This window comes from Salmo salar, chromosome 02, assembly GCF_965601325.2.
Source record: "Salmo salar chromosome 02, fSalSal1, whole genome shotgun sequence".
Taxonomy (NCBI): Eukaryota; Metazoa; Chordata; class Actinopteri; order Salmoniformes; family Salmonidae; genus Salmo; species Salmo salar.
This window is the reverse complement of record NC_138292.1, coordinates 25900059-25916372: the sequence shown is the minus strand read 5'-3', so window position 1 is coordinate 25916372 and position 16314 is coordinate 25900059. Positions and strand designations below refer to the sequence as shown.

Sequence of the window (16314 nt, the reverse complement as noted above, 5' to 3'; positions counted from 1 at the left end):
ATTCGGCGCATGTGACAAATAAAGTTTGATTTGATTTGACTATGGATAAAGCCCAAATCACACGGGGAGCCTTTTTTTATACGTGCGTGAACAAGCATGCTTACACTGGAAATACACTGCTCAAAAAAATAAAGGGAACACTTAAACAACACAATGTAACTCCAAGTCAATCACACTTCTGTGAAATCAAACTGTCCACTTAGGAAGCAACACTGATTGACAATAAATTTCACATGCTGTTGTGCAAATGGAATAGACAACAGATGGAAATTATAGGCAATTAACAAGACACCTCCAATAAAGGAGTGGTTCTGCAGGTGGTGACCACAGACCACTTGTCAGTTCCTATGCTTCCTGGCTGATGTTTTGGTCACTTTTGAATGCTGGTGGTGCTTTCACTCTAGTGGTAGCATGAGACGGAGTCTACAACCCACACAAGTGGCTCAGGTAGTGCAGCTCATCCAGGATGGCACATCAATGCGAGCTGTGGCAAGAAGGTTTGCTGTGTCTGTCAGCGTAGTGTCCAGAGCATGGAGGCGCTACCAGGAGACAGGCCAGTACATCAGGAGACGTGGAGGAGGCCGTAGGAGGGCAACAACCCAGCAGCAGGACCGCTACCTCCGCCTTTGTGCAAGGAGGAGCAGGAGGAGCACTGCCAGAGCCCTGCAAAATGACCTCCAGCAGGCCACAAATGTGCATGTGTCTGCTCAAACGGTCAGAAACAGACTCCATGAGGGTGGTATGAGGGCACGATGTTCACAGGTGGGGGTTGTGCTTACAGCCCAACACCGTGCAGGACGTTTGGCATTTGCCAGAGAACACCAAGATTGGCAAATTCGCCACTGGCGCCCTGTGCTCTTCACAGATGAAAGCAGGTTCCCACTGAGCACATGTGACAGACGTGACAGAGTCTGGAGACGCCGTGGAGAACGTTCTGCTGCCTGCAACATCCTCCAGCATGACCGGTTTGGCGGTGGGTCAGTCATGGTGTGGGGTGGCATTTCTTTGCGGGGCCGCACAGCCCTCCATGAGCTCGCCAGAGGTAGCCTGACAGCCATTAGGTACCGAGATGAGACCATATGCTGGTGCGGTTGGCCCTGGGTTCCTCCTAATGCAAGACAATGCTAGACCTCATGTGGCTGGAGTGTGTCAGCAGTTCCTGCAAGAGGAAGGCATTGATGCTATGGACTGGCCCGCCCGTTCCCCAGACCTGAATCCAATTGAGCACATCTGGGACATCATGTCTCGCTCCATCCACCAACACCACGTTGCACCACAGACTGTCCAGGAGTTGGCGGATGCTTTAGTCCAGGTCTGGGAGGAGATCCCTCAGGAGACCATCCGCCACCTCATCAGGAGCATGCCCAGGCGTTGTAGGGAGGTCATACAGGCACGTGGAGGCCACACACACTACTGAGCCTCATTTTGACTTGTTTTAAGGACATTACATCAAAGTTGGATCAGCCTGTAGTGTGGTTTCCACTTTAATTTTGAGTGTGACTCCAAATCCAGACCTCCATGGGTTGATAAATTGGATTTCCAGTGATTATTTTGTGTGATTTTGTTGTCAGCACATTCAACTATGTAAAGAAAAAAGTATTTAATAAGATTATTTCATTCATTCAGATCTAGGATGTTATTTTAGTGTTCCCTTTATTTTTTTGAACAGTGTAGAATACATGGGAGTCAATGAGAGAAAACAGACAGGCTGTGAGCGTCAACAGCATAAGTGTATATAGAAAGCGAAATTAGGAAGCTATTTTTCTTGCAGCATGGTGCTAGTAAAATGAGCTGAAAAAATGGTGTGCATTGTTACCTGGAACTGTGAAGTGCAGGTTAGCATTTTTCGTAATGAAACTTGTTCTGGAGGCAGCTCTGCAGAGTGGTCATTAGCTGGGACAGCCAGTCATAAAATCAGATTTTAAACCTAACCATACTGCTAACCCTAAATTAGTGCCTTTTTATTATACAAGGAAAATATATCTTGCCCAACTATATACATAAAATACTATGCTTCCTTTTGCATATTCATACCAATTTATTCTCTATAACCTACAGCATTAAGTCTATTCTTTTTTAAAGGATTCAAACGCCACCATAACAGTCAAATCTGATGTTTTGAAATGATTGTATAATCAAAAAATATTTTTTGTTTCTGGATTTGAAAATAATCCTAGTTAAGACTTGTATATTAATATAATATTACTTGCCTGAAATGTAAAGGTTGTGGAATACAAAGGATTTTATACTCTTTCAGAATGTTTTTACAATATTATTGTTATTACAGCAGAAGAAGGGAGAAATAACAGGGTATATCTGTTTAATGTTAATGATTTGATCATATTTTTATCAATTCTTGTCAAGCTGCAGAAGTGTCTCGTCCTGAATCTCAGCTCCATCTTTACATAATAAACAAATCAAAACATTTCAGGTAAACAGGTAACAAATACTTTAGACAATAACATATTTTTAAATAAAAATGAAGCACCGCTGTATGCTTCAACTTAATATTACTTTCACCATTTGTATCATGTTAGTCAAAGTCAGTCATTCTCTGTACCATCTGATTCTTCTAACACTTAGCAAGGTTATTTACGGTCACATTGACACCTGAATCTGATTAGCTGTCCCTTTTTCGCCCTCTGTTACAAAGCCAGAGCCACCAAAGTTGAACTATCTGTAGTTCCATATGTTCCCAATGAGATGGACCTCTCCTCAACATCAAGCACCTCATATCCCCACTGACTGAACCTGTGAGCCCAATAGTACTGGCACTGTCCATCAGTGCTGCTTGGCCTGTAGACGGCTGTATTCAGACAGGGCTGAGGACTTCTTCACCCCGTCCCAGATGCGAGCTGCATAGTGAAACCTGTCACAACATAACAGTCAAACATATTTTCGAGTACAGTTTTGCCTCATTTCCAGCTAATCACAAAATGTTTACAGTGAGTGACAGACGCGACAACACGTGTGTCCCTCTGTGCTTCCCTTACCAGTTCTTCTCTGTGAGGATGGTGTGTGACAGCGGGACATGGACAGGATTTGGCTGCGGAGCTTGGAGACCTGAGAGGAGAAGGTGGGGTGTCCTCTGTAGCCCGGGAGGAGAGAGAAGAGAGGGGCGGCCCCGGACCCTAGAACAAAACACCAAGACACAGACATGGGTAATCAGTATAACAAAGGAATGAGAGAGGAGAACATCCACAAAGATAGACAGACGTGTGTGAAAACTAAGACATGGTATTTGCTCTGACCTGCTTTGGTTAGCGCATCCTTCCCCTCATTCTCCATGAGTGGCAGCAGGAACATGTTGACCTCTGTTTCCAGGTAGTCGTGGTCCAGTCCAGGGAAAATATTACAGTCCAGCATGGACAATGTGCCTGCATATAGAAACCAAAACATGATCAGTCATGCTAACTAAACCCATGTCTGCACACTTTATGGGGCTTTTTAATGACATTTGTCACTGCTTTGCACTTCTCACCCTTCAAAAAGATGCACGTGCAGGAATCCTAATATAGAAACAACACAATAGTATAGTGTTTAAATATGTGAATGTTGTGATAAGCCTGTTGGTACATCCTCTCCAGTCTAACCTTTGTATTTCAGATGGGAGTGGGCCATCAGCTTGTCCACTGCCATATGCAGCTTCTTCAGGTTTCTGGGACAGAACTCATCACGACTAGATTTGTTCTGCAGGAACACTAGACAACAGAACAATACATTATTGAGCGTTCAGTACACTGAGTCGGAACTAGAGTGTGTGCGCGCGCCTGTTTCTGCGTCTGTCACCTATGTGAGGGTAGTACTCTGATCCCTCTTCGGTGCCAGAGGAGCCAGTGCTGTCATGGCTGGCTGAGGGGGTAGAGGGCTTCAACATCTCTGCTGTCTGGAGGAACCTGGTCAGAGACAATATCATCATCATCATCATCACCACAGAGACACTTCATACGACCTGGTCAGAATATTCACACAGCACAACAACATGAATATGATATCAGAACACTCCCAATGGTGTGACAGTGGAATGGATGCAAGGGTGCAAATCATTTCCCCCAAAATATTACAATGGGGATGAATGGACAAGGTAATGCCACAGCCAAAATACACTGAGACACGGAACCCCACCCTCCAATGATGATCCTATCTGCCCTGGTTTGAAAACCCCATGATAAGCATTAGTGAATCAGTGCTAATGGACTCTTGTTTCCCAGACGGGTGGAGTGGTTACCTGTAGAGGTTGATGTCAGTGAACCAGTCTTGAATCACAATGACCACATGGCACACTGTGAACAGGAAGGCAGTGATCTGAAGAGACTGATTCAAAAAGAGCAGAGGTGAAAGAGTGAGTTATAACACCTTGAGAGAGCAGTAGAACTTACAAACCGACTTCAACATACAGTACGGGAACACGTTATGCAAACAGACAGATGTTTTAAGTCTGAATCGTAAGACTGGATCAGATTAGACAGAAAGTAGCTCTCCTTTAGAGCCTCTGTTGCCCAGTGCCCCCTGCTGGCCCCTCACTGACCTGCATGTCCACATAGGTGTGAGGGAGGTTGTACTCTGGAGCCAGCTAGCGGTCGTTGTTGATGAGGTGATCCAAAATGGAGGGGCTGAGAATGGGCTGGAGGAACACATAGGGCAGAGGAACATATTGGCATAGAAAATAACATTGGAGAAAGAGGAATGGTATATGGATAAATACAAAATTAGAGATAGAGTGAATCGCCTTAACCACTGATGCTTTAATCTGACCTGTGTGTCCAAGAAGATGACTCTTTCCTGGGTAATGTAGAAGTCAATACCAGTGCTCTGGTTCCCTCCTCTCTCTTTGATCTCCTGAGTCTGGGCCCTGAACACATAGCCCCTACACAAACACACACAGGCGTATCAGACACAGGGATACAATACAACCATCTGTTACCATTTACTTTCAAATTTAATTACATTTGTTTAGAATATAACAATTTACAACACAATTTTCCCCGTCTTTATAGATGGAAAGAGCTCCATGTAAGGAGGTGCCAAAAGAACAATACCTTTGGTCTTCTTCAGGTACGTTGGCAGACAGGAGAGACATGATGGTGGATTTCCCTGTTCCCTGCAAGCCAATGACTCCCACTACCAACATGTCTGTCTGGTCCCTTAGGTACTGTAATACAGGACAACAACATCTCTGTCTGGCTCAGTGTTTCCTCTGGAAAAATGTGTAGCAGTGGGGAAAAGTGTATCAGTGGAGGGGGTTAAGAGGGGGGTCCAGGTCTCCCCGGATAATATTTATGTATAAGGACTGAAAAGCACAGTTCCTGCGATTTTTTTAAAAGGCCATTCTTCTCCAAAATGAATGAAAATAAAATTATGCTGACACCATCTGAATGATAATTTCTACCTTCAGAAATGAGCCCAATAACATATTGGTCAAATAATTTGTATATATTGGACCATGCATATAGCCTATGCATGGTCCATATTATCAGGAATGCTATTAGCAATTGTGGCAAACCTCTTCAAAGTTAGGAGCGTTTGTCACAAATTAAGTGGGAAACTGTCACCAAAGTCAGCCCAGAATGAAAGTTCTTTCGAACATGACAGTACCTGTGTGTTTGTTTCACTGTCCTGGTCCACCCAGGCCGCAGGTAAGGTCAAGAATAGCAGGGTTCGGTACACAAATCTGGTTCTCGGTAGGTCCAGGTCTAAACGCCAACAGGTAAGTCCAAAACAGTCCAGCTCGTACACGGTAAATCCAGCCAATGTAGATTGTCTCTTTCTCTATGGTTCATAGATCCTTCCCGCCCTCCCTCTCTCTTCCTGGTTTTTCTTGACCTTTTATCTGTGGGTCGGCTCCACCTTCTGAGGGTTCCCCTTGCTTCTGGGAATTGTAGTTTTGGCAGTCGGCCATTTTGTGATCTGTAGTTCTGATCGGGGTGGCCATTTTAGTGATCGGGCAGAGCCCGTTTATTAGTTCTGCCCTCACATATCTGCCATTTATCACTCGACCCCCTTCTTTGCCACATAATAAACATTATCTCCTGTAGCCCAACCAATAAAAGGCATAGTGGCTAGAAATAAATTGGCTGAAAATGGTGTTGCTATCTGCATTTTCCCTATTGATCTAATCATTAGCTAGATCCCAAATGGGATATTTTAACTAGTTAGCATCATATTGATGAATTTTGTGTCCCCCAAAAATACTTTTGAGGTAGGGTGGCGTTTTACCTCAAGCTACCCTAAAATTGACCCATGTTATATTCAGTCCCCCTTTTCCCTATGCACTCACAAAAAAAGTGCTGAGCGGTAAGGTGCTTAACCATTGAGCTCCTAAAAACTCTGGGTTTAAAATGGTGCAGTTCACACATATTTAGGTGTTGATAAATAAAGTTGCAATGGGATGCTTAACAAAGTCCATTAAAACATCAGTCCCTGTGATTGCATTATGAATTGTTGTGCATTGGCTGCTTGTCAGAATGCATGTTTACCTCCCAATGGCACTAGCAACTTAAAATGTGCCTTGAGAGGAATATTTATCTCGCATTTGAACGCACAACAACAAACCGATTAGGTAAATAGATAAACTGTTATACTATGGGGTTGTCTGGTTTTTCTATTCATTACTCGTTTATTTTGCAGAGGAAAAGTTAATGTGGACTGTTCTAGCATCTTCAAAGTGCCACAGCTAAATGACTGCAGCAGAAACACTGATCTGGTCCCCTATGTACTGTAACACAGGACAGCCTGGCTACGGATATGTTACACATATGTATGGCATGACAACGATAATCAGAAGAGCTTTACCTCCATGGCGCTCTCACACCAGTTCATCTGATCGTCCACCAGCTTGATGCTATGCTTCATCTTCTCAGGGGGACGAGCTTGATCTGGCCAATCACAGCTGTAAGTAACGTGCATGTGTTAGAGATTGTATTCACTGCTACAGTAAATAAACGCTTATAATGGCTAGGGTAATGCTGGTGATCAGTAGACATGTCCTGCATCCATGGTGGTCTGAGGCCTTTCTGTCATTGTCTGTGTTATGTCTCTGATGACACCAGTAAAGAAAGCAATGGTCTTTGACCAGTATTGACTCACGGTCCACAGCACCACATTACCCGTTCTCCAGGGGGTTTGGCCAGTATGATGGGGGTCTTCTGAAGAAGTGGTCCTGGAAGCTCCTCACAGGCATCCTTCAAAGACAAGAGAAGAACTACAATAAACTAAGGAAGCCCATAGAGATAATTTTCCTGCATAGGAAAGCCGTGCACTCTTGTTCTTACCCTGTGTTCTCTGGGGACATATTCTCGATCTCGACTGGGACCAGAGAGGTTTTGGCCCGGGGGACCCACATCCCTGTCTTGGCGCCGCCTTCTCCTCCTTCCCTGTCCGTACATGCCAGGTTGACTGTGGCCAGATTCTGACATGTTGCACACTGTGGTCAACTGTCAAAATAAAATGGGAACAGATAGCTACAACATCAGTTCAAATGTAATGGATACTGCTCTACTGATATGCAGCAGCTAGCTACAGTAACATAAATATATTTGGGTGGAATGGATCTGATGAGTGGCTCTATTCACAATTCCTGGCTCTGAAAAGCGGAAGTAGCTGCAGGTGGGTAGACGCACTTCCGGCAACAGAAATGCCAATGGCGGACTCGAGAAACATACGTGTTTGTAGTGTCCCGCAGTGCTCAAATTCCAAACAAAAACAGTCATATATCCCCCGAGCATTGGTGAATTTAAGAAGTGGGGGCATGTAATTAGAAGAGACTTTAAGATACGCCGAGGAAGCAAATTCTGTATATGTGCAACTTACACTTCAACCCTGGCGACTATCTTCTTTCGTCAGACCGCAAGGGTCTGAAGCCGGGGGCTGTTCCTAGACGTTTCCAATGGAACGACTATCATCCCGCAACAACGCGGGAATCTGGATATGAAAGGGCAAACTCTCGTCTTGGAGTTGATGTTCGAGAACCAGGAGCCGGACACTTAACTGTGACCACGACTATGCGAAACCTCCTCTTGGTAAGTGGTGAATGTCTATTATTATTATTAGCTAGATCAACTCGCTGTCCAGGTGAAGTGAACAGGAACATTCTAAATAGAAGATATACCTACTACACGAACAGCCATGAACAAACCATGGAAATTGCCATAGTTGTAGCCAGGAAAATTACAATGATTTAATGAACGCTAGTCTTTCCAGGCCAACGACGCATATTTAAAACACTTTCACTCGTCTTTCATTTTACAATATACATAGTTATTTCGTTAACACTTACGTTATGCGATTAATTAGGTTTTCATGAAGGATTAGCTACTTGCTTTCCAGATAGAATCCACAAAACGGACACAAAAACAGACGGTAACGCTGAAGTACATCTCTCAAATCTTTCGTTGGGAAACGAAGCCAGCTGACTAGGCTACATTAGTTCCGGGCAGTTCAATGGCGTTTTGCTGCACGACAGGGGCGTATTCATTATGCCGATTTTTTTGCAAAACGAGAAACGTTTTGCAACGAATACGAGAGTTTCTATTGGACAAATTCAAATAGGTATGTGCTAGGTCCCTCCCCGTTTCGTTCCGTTTCCTCTGTTTTCTTCCGTTTGTTTCTTAAACGTTAAACTGTTTCCGTTGCAAGACGTAATGAATACAACCCATAATTCCATGTTTTGTACACTGATTGGAGTTCCAACGTTTGTAAATGCAGTGTAAAATGTGGTTAGTAAATTGTAGCACCGTTCATGTAGTTCGGGCATACTTTTAGCTAATCATACTATTTTATTTATATACAATTTTTTATATATATATATATATAACAGGCCTGGAGAAACAGGGTGTCACATGTTGATGACAATTTCAGATGGATTTTGAAATGTCCTCTAAGTGAACCTAGAATAAATGATGTGAATAGGCTTAAATGCACAGTGCACAGACTTCAAAGCAATACAGGCATGTCTGATGAGCCAGTGCCCTGAAAACATTTTATTTTGTTGTAGATGGTAATTAGATGGAAACCCATTTAACTTGTATTTTTATTCGGTACATGGGATTTAACAATAAATATAATTTGAATGTGCACTACGTCATCACGCACAGTATTTTATCTGCAACAAATCAATTTGTTTGAAACATCTCTGGTGGGAAAATGCGCATATTGTTTTTATGCGGATATAGGAATAATCGCATGAAAATCTGTCACCAATTGGATGGAAGCCTAGCTAGTGATGCAAAACTGAATAAATAATAATCAAATAGAACCACGTGTTTTTTGTTGTTGTTGGCCTATATGGTATGATACCATATACTAATGCAGAAGGTTTCATGACTTTATTATTGCCATTAGATTGTTCCATTAAGCTGTGGAGAAGATAAGTGTTCTACATATACCCTAAAAATAGTAATTTAGCTACTTAACAACAATATAGTCCTATTTTTACTAATTTAAATTCCCCACTTAGCTAATAAAATAGGCCTAATAATTAATTAATTACATAATAAAAAATGGCATAGTTGAAATGGCATCAAAACTTGGCATCACATTTAAATCATAAATTAAAGTAGGCCCTTATGGACAGAGGTTACATTATGGTAAACAAAGGTACAGTGTGTCATTTCTACAGCAGTATGTGTAGCCTAATTATGAATTTGTTTATTTGTTTGTTTTTTGCAAATGTGTGGAAATCGTTTAGTATAATATGAATACTGGGAGTTGTAGTATAGCGTTTACAAAGATGGCCACTGGTGCATACTGGGAGCTGTAGGCTTCACATTGACTCCACCCATTCCTGTTAAAACAGGAAATAGAGAATAAATGATGGAAGCCAAAGCAGGGAATTTTAACGTTTAAAAAGGACATAAAAGGTAATGTTTTTACAAATGTTGCTATTGTTATGTACAATTCGTAGTAGGTGTTAACTATGGAATTTAAGTCCAAAAATAAACTAATCAATGCCAATTTCGCACGTGCACCAAACCAACAGCATTATCGGATGGGGGAACGCGCTCTCTCTCGATCGATAACAACAGCATTGAGCGCGTCATTACATCGGAGAGAAATTGTTAGTGATCCTCACATTTGAGAGTTAACTTGTACGTTAGTGAGCGATCTAGCTACACACCTGTGTAGTCTGAAGTACATAATTGGAATAACTTGTCTCATATCTTGTTAGGGGTGTATTCATGACGCTATTCTGTCAGAAATCGTTTCGGAAACGGAAGCAAACAAAACGTGGCGGGACCTACCAGAATTTGTCCAATTTGCAACTGTTTGGACTAATGATTACACCCTAGGTTGTCTGAATAAAAACAGATTTTTGATAACTTTTTAAGTGGCTATCTGTGTAGCCTAGCTAACGCTAGTACCAGCAGAGATGAGATCTAACCTTTATTTAACTAGGCAAGTCGGTTAAGAACAAATTCTTATTTACAATGACGGCCTACTCCGGCCAAACCCGGACGCTGCTGGGCCAATTATGCGCTGCTCTATGGGACTCCCAATCACGGCCGGATGTGATACAGCCTGGTTTCGAACCAGGGACTGTAGTGACACCTCTTGCACTGAGATGCAGTGCCTTAGACCATTGCGTCACTCGGGCGCTTAGCTGGACAATATCATGGAAGTTAGCAACCCTCTTGGCCAATATTAGCAACATTTTGCAGAAAGTGACATTAGAACTAATATTTTGCCTTTGGGAGATTAACTATTACAGTCTTCACAGTAATGCTAAAGAAACTGGTAACTAACACTTTTATCTGTGGTAATACTGTAGCAAGTTATTCTGACTTTCTCCACATCTCTGTGTGTGTCTGTCAGTCACTGTCTGTCTGTCTGTCTGTCTGTGGATTTCTCTTTGCTTACTTTGTCCCTCAAAAATGTAGGGAGCCAGTATACGGTTGCTATGGAGATGGCTCCGGAAGACATAGTGATTCAGGAGACCTTGGGGGCAGAGGTGGAGCTACTGGAGGATGTGATCAAAGGCCACAAGCAGAGCCCACCGGTGAGTTGTTTAAACAGAGTTGATACAGGCCAGAGACTACAGTTATCAATGATATCCTATCAGTGTTCACAGTGGGATGTCATCCATCCCAAATTATGTACAGAGGGAGAGTACATCTAATTTTGATGGCAGTCAATTTTGATAATTGTTTTTGAGGAATTTTTCATTGTTTACATTTTCAACCCAAATTCCCTTTCAATCAATTCAGTCTGGCATGGAAATGGTATTGTCTCTGTATCCCACTTGAATGTATCCCTATCTATACTTCTCTCTTTTCTCTCTCAATGCCCTCTCCATTGGCTGCCTTGTTATTTTCTCTCTTTTCTCATCTGCAGGACAGGGAACCCTCTGAAAATCTCAGCTTTATTTCTACTCCTGTACACTTGGTACTTTTTATATGTTTTCCTTATGTAGGCTGTTAAAGGAGAAGTTCACTCTTTTGAACCAAATCTGTATTTGGCATGTTATAGAAGTACCCAGACACTTTTTTTTTTTTTTGCGATTTCATTTGTTTTTGAGGAGCGTACCCCACAAGCGATATACTTCCTCATGCTTGTTCAGCAGTTGCAGGGGCATTATAGAACATGAACAAAGGCTCCAAAAACACCTAAGTACGTATTTTTTTGGAGAAACACCAACTCTTTCAGTATAGCGATGCAGGTCTTTAGATGTTGTACACATGAAATTGTGTGATTCCGAACTTTATCCGCAACGTTATATTTCATTTTGTGTGACTCGAGCGATACTTCTCCATGTAACCCATGATACTTTTCCCTGTGCGTTTGCGCAGGCTACACGGAGAAGTGGCACAGATAGATAGGGGAAACTGCTCGAGTCGCACAAAATGGAGTATAATGGCGTGATTAAAGTTAGGAATGACAGAATGTCATGTGTATTGCTGGTGGGGTAAGTTTCTCAAAAACAAGTGAAATCACAAAGTGTCTGCATACTTCTATAAAATTCCATTTACATACAAAATACAGAACTTATTCTTTAATGAACTGATTAAGAAAAACTACTCTGGCTGTTAGGCTTTGAGTATGCTGTATCTTTCTGTAGACTGTTTCCAAGGGTCTATTTATTGACGTTCACCAGTGTCTGCCTCATATCTAACAATTGGCAAACAATAATATATTTGTGGTCAGTCAAAACTCATCACTTTGTAAACTATTGATTCATTTACTCACTTTGTCTCTAATAAGTAATTTTGCTGTGAATTGCAGGAGATCCCCAGGGTTTCTGTGCCACGCCCGTTCTCCATGCCAGAGGACTCGAGTGACGATGACTGTGACCTGTCAGTTGACAGCGTCTCTGCTTACGGCATGCATTCCATGGAGCTGGGGGGAAAGTGCTGGGAATGTGGCGTGCAATTCGAGTCTGGCCAGGAGTTGATTGAACACTTTGAGAGCCACAGGTCCAAGGTCTCAACGTCCTGCAACATCTGTCGGGTGACTTTCAGTCGCACAATATCACTGGCCATGCACCTAGTCAATGCACACCCAAACTCAGTCCTCCATTGCAGCAACTGCCAGCTGCATTTCAGCAACTTGTGGGATCTCAACAAGCACATAGGAATACACTTGTTCACCGAGTTGTTAAATACATCCCTTGGGGACATCTCAAATAATGGCTTGAATAGCAGTGAAGTGACTTTAAAGGGACAGTATACTCTACCTTCTGCCTTGGCCCTCAAACATGAGGACAACTCAAATGATGGCTTGAATGGAAGTGAAGAGACTTTAAAGGGACAGCATACTGTTCCTTCAGTGGTGGCTCTTGACCATGAGGACACCTCAAATGATGGCTTCAGTGGAAGTGAGGAGACTTTAAATGCACAGTCTACTCCACCTTCAGCGGTGACCCTAGACCATACATACAGCATGGAAAGCAATGGGAGAGTGACAAGACATAGGTTGGAGGAATCAGAGGAGGAAGATGTCAAACCAGACCCCTCCACTCTGACTCCCTCACTGAGGATCTGTGTTAAACTGGAGAGAGGGGTTGAGGTTGATGGCGCCCCCCTCCAGTGGGATGAGGGGATGAGCGATGGAGAGGGTGGTGAACATAGCGAAGACACTGAGAGCGCTGGAGGAACAGACAACGACAGGTTAACAGAGAGCAGCGGGGAAACGGATATTGATGAGGAGGACATCAGGCTGAGTGAAGAGGAGGAGGAAATTAAAAGCAAACAGGGGGAGGATAGGAAGAATGACATCCACAGTGAAAAAGAGGACGAGGATGCTGAGATGCTTATTGACCAAGATGGTGAGCCCTCCTCGTCTGAGCGGGAGTCAGAATTTGACCCAGAAGAGATATCAGATTCTGACTCGGGGTCCAGCAGCGCTGGGGAATCCAGTGGGTCTTCTTACACTCCTGTACGCACACGGAACGCCAAGACCCGGCCATCTCGGACTAAGCAGCCCAAGACCAAGTTGTCCCAGGTCAAGCCTTATTATTGCAACTATTGTGCCAAAGGACCGTATCATAATATGGAATTTCATGTGAAGACCTGCAATATGAAGAAGGACTTTCGATGCTCTTTATGCCAAGCAGTCTTCCCTACCGAGATGGCCATGTTGGACCATCAGGTTCGGACTCACTCTGAAGCCATATCGGGCCAAATGTACGCATGTGAGTTCTGCCGTCAGGTCTTCCCTGATCTGGCCATCTACAAAAACCACAACTGTCCCAAAAAAGACACATCCTCCCCATATGTCCCTGATCCCACTACGTGTATCTACTGTGGAACAGGGCCATTCACTAATATGGACGTTCATTTGAGAGGCTGCAGTTGGAAAGGCCTTACATGCACTGAGTGCAGAGTACTCTTCCATAATAGGAAGGCCCTGCAGAACCATAACATTTCAGTTCACGGACAACTTTCCACTATGTGTGCTGTTTGCGGCAGAGGGCCATTCACTGATATGGACTTCCATTTGAGGAGCTGTTCTAGGGATTGGTCCTTCCAATGCTCTGAGTGTAAAGTCCAATTTCCTTCTGAGAAATCCCTGGTGGACCATAATCTTAAATATCACAGTCTCACATCAAAGACCTCTGACCAAGGTGTCTGTGTTTATTGCGGCAGTGGACCATTCTATAGTCTGGACATCCACACAAGGACCTGCTCTAAGCAGAAGGGCTTAAAATGCTCTGTGTGCAAAGTTTTTTTCCCTACTGAATCGGTCCTGGCTGATCATATGGTTTGCTATCACAGCACCCCATACCATGTCCATAGAACCCCATACCAAGTCCAGAGCATCCCATACCAAGTCCAGAGCACAGACTCCGAGACCCCTGAAGGTACCTGTTTTCATTGTGGCAGAGGTCCATTCACTAGTCTGGATATCCACTTGAGGACCTGCTCTGGGAAGAAGGGCTTCAAATGCTTTGTTTGCAACGTTTTCTTTCCTACAGAAACAGCCCTGGCCGACCATAAGGTTCTCGTTCACAGTATCCCATCAGAGACCCCTGACAAAGGTACCTGTGACCATTGTGGCAAGGGGCCATTCACTAATCTGGACAACCACATGAAGACCTGCTCTAAGAGGAAGTGCATCCAATGTTCTGTGTGCAAGTTTTTCTTTCCTAGTGATGTCCTGGCCAACCATATGATTTCCTATCACAGTACCAAATCCCAAGTTCAGAGCCCAGTCACAGAGACGCCTGACAAAGGTGCCTGTGTCCGTTGCGGCAGAGGGCCCTTCACTAGTCTGGAACATCACATGAAGTACTGCAATAAGCAGAAGGGCATCCAATGCGTTATGTGTAAAGCTTACTTTCTTACTGAGGGCAGTCTGGTGGACCATATTGTTTTGGCTCACGCTGACAAGCTGGTCACCCAAGCTGGTGGGTCCTCCGCTACGACTTTCTCCTTCGTACCCATGGCTATCTCTACCACCTCAGGCCAGCAGAGCCCCAGTAGCTCCACCCTGATGTGTTACAGTAGTGGCAATAAGGAGCTGAAACGACTGGCCCCAGTCCCCGTGGCTGATCAGGGCCCCAGTGCAGTTGGCCAGCTAACACCTGCTGGACAGTCTACTGTGTCTCTGCCTAGGGTAATGCTGTCTACCACCTCCTCTTCCCAGCCAGCTGTTCCTGTGGTGGCCACCTTGCTCTTTGACAACACTGGTGGTGGTCCAGGGAAAATGGCCAGGCTGGTCCCAGTGGTCCCACAGACCAACCCTCCCAAACCGCAGGTCCCGGCACCCACGCAGACTAACACAGCAAAGCCCCTTGGGCAGTTCTCTAACCTTCTGCAACAGACTGTCCATCAGGCACAATCTGTCCAACAGCAGACACCCAGGCCCATTGCCCTAGCCATGGACCCTATCAGATCCCCCACCACCCCATCCCCTAGACCTGTCTCAGCCTCTGCCCCGGGGAAAATCACCATGATCCGCCTCTCACCTGTTCCTACCCCCCCTCTAGCTCAGTCTTCCCCCCTTACTCTTGCCTTTGCCCCAGCCCCTCTAAGCATCATGTGTATGTTTGTGAATAGAAGTAAGGAGTTGGCCCTGGAGAAACGCATGAAGATGAGCTGGCGCTCTAAGGGCACCTACACCTGCCGCCAGTGCGGCGCCATCTCGCAGCAGCCCTCGCTCAGTGTGAAGCACCGCTACCTCCACCGGGGCTCCCGGCGGTACCGCTGCCACTGTGGTAGGTCGTTCCTGCGGCGGCTGCACCTCCTGCGCCATTACCTCCAGCACGCCCAGGCCACCCGCTACATATGCACTGCCTGCGGGGAGACCTTCGACGGGGCAAAGTGCCTCGCACAGCACATGGTTGGCGCTTCCAACACAACTAGATGTCCAGGTGACAGCATAACTTTGAAGCTGAGGAAACAGTGCCGGATACCCTTCTCCTGTCACTGTGGGCAGGTGTTTTGTAGGCCCGCTGCTTTTCTCTGGCACAAACTGAAAAACACCCAAAGGACTTAACACTGAAATGGGCCCACAGCAGGGCCCAGGCTAGGCCCTATTCAATGCAGTGGTTTTTACATGGCTCACACAGACAGGCAAGCCTATCATTTACTATGCTTAAGGGTAGAGGAGGACAATGCAGTTTGTGAACTTGTTTGACTTTTTTCACTGTGACTGAAAGATGATTCCTTAAGACATAATCTATGTATGTATTGGTTTAAAATGTGTTTTCACTTCCACTAAAACGTTCTGTTTTCACCAAAAGAGCAAAAATACAATCATATTAAAATGATATATTTGACTTGAGTTGTCTTTGTAAGAGGTCATAGGGTACATTAGGAAGACTAAAGCATTATCATTAATTCGGTTCCATGAGATGGCCATATTATCGTTAATATTATA

General features: G+C 44.3%; 1 protein-coding gene and 1 pseudogene across 10 annotated transcripts; one reads left to right on the top strand and one right to left on the bottom strand.

Annotated features, from left to right (window-relative positions):
- Positions 1-2303: 2303 nt before the first annotated feature.
- Positions 2304-8425, bottom strand: LOC106578058 (nonsense-mediated mRNA decay factor SMG9-like; annotated as a pseudogene). Its single transcript, XR_014380480.1, has 13 exons — positions 8276-8425; positions 7272-7433; positions 7087-7181; positions 6793-6889; positions 5040-5152; positions 4756-4867; positions 4529-4624; positions 4229-4314; positions 3790-3896; positions 3594-3701; positions 3252-3377; positions 2994-3131; positions 2304-2869 (listed from the first exon to the last, which is right to left on the bottom strand). The product of XR_014380480.1 is annotated as a nonsense-mediated mRNA decay factor SMG9-like (transcript).
- On the top strand, positions 7614-16213 carry LOC106578019 (uncharacterized). 9 transcript variants are annotated; one of them, XM_014156566.3, is made up of 4 exons: positions 7614-8018; positions 10875-10993; positions 11329-11379; positions 12217-16213. In XM_014156566.3, the coding sequence occupies exons 2-4, from the start codon at positions 10895-10897 to the stop codon at positions 15928-15930; spliced, it is 3864 nt and encodes a 1287-aa protein (XP_014012041.2). In that variant the 5' UTR covers positions 7614-8018; positions 10875-10894; the 3' UTR covers positions 15931-16213. The 9 variants fall into 9 exon arrangements, with proteins under 9 accessions (XP_014012041.2, XP_014012030.2, XP_045556820.2 ...); XM_014156555.3 differs by having other exon boundaries at positions 10810-10993; XM_014156553.3 differs by lacking the exon at positions 7614-8018 and adding an exon at positions 9016-9857.
- Positions 16214-16314: the final 101 nt, after the last annotated feature.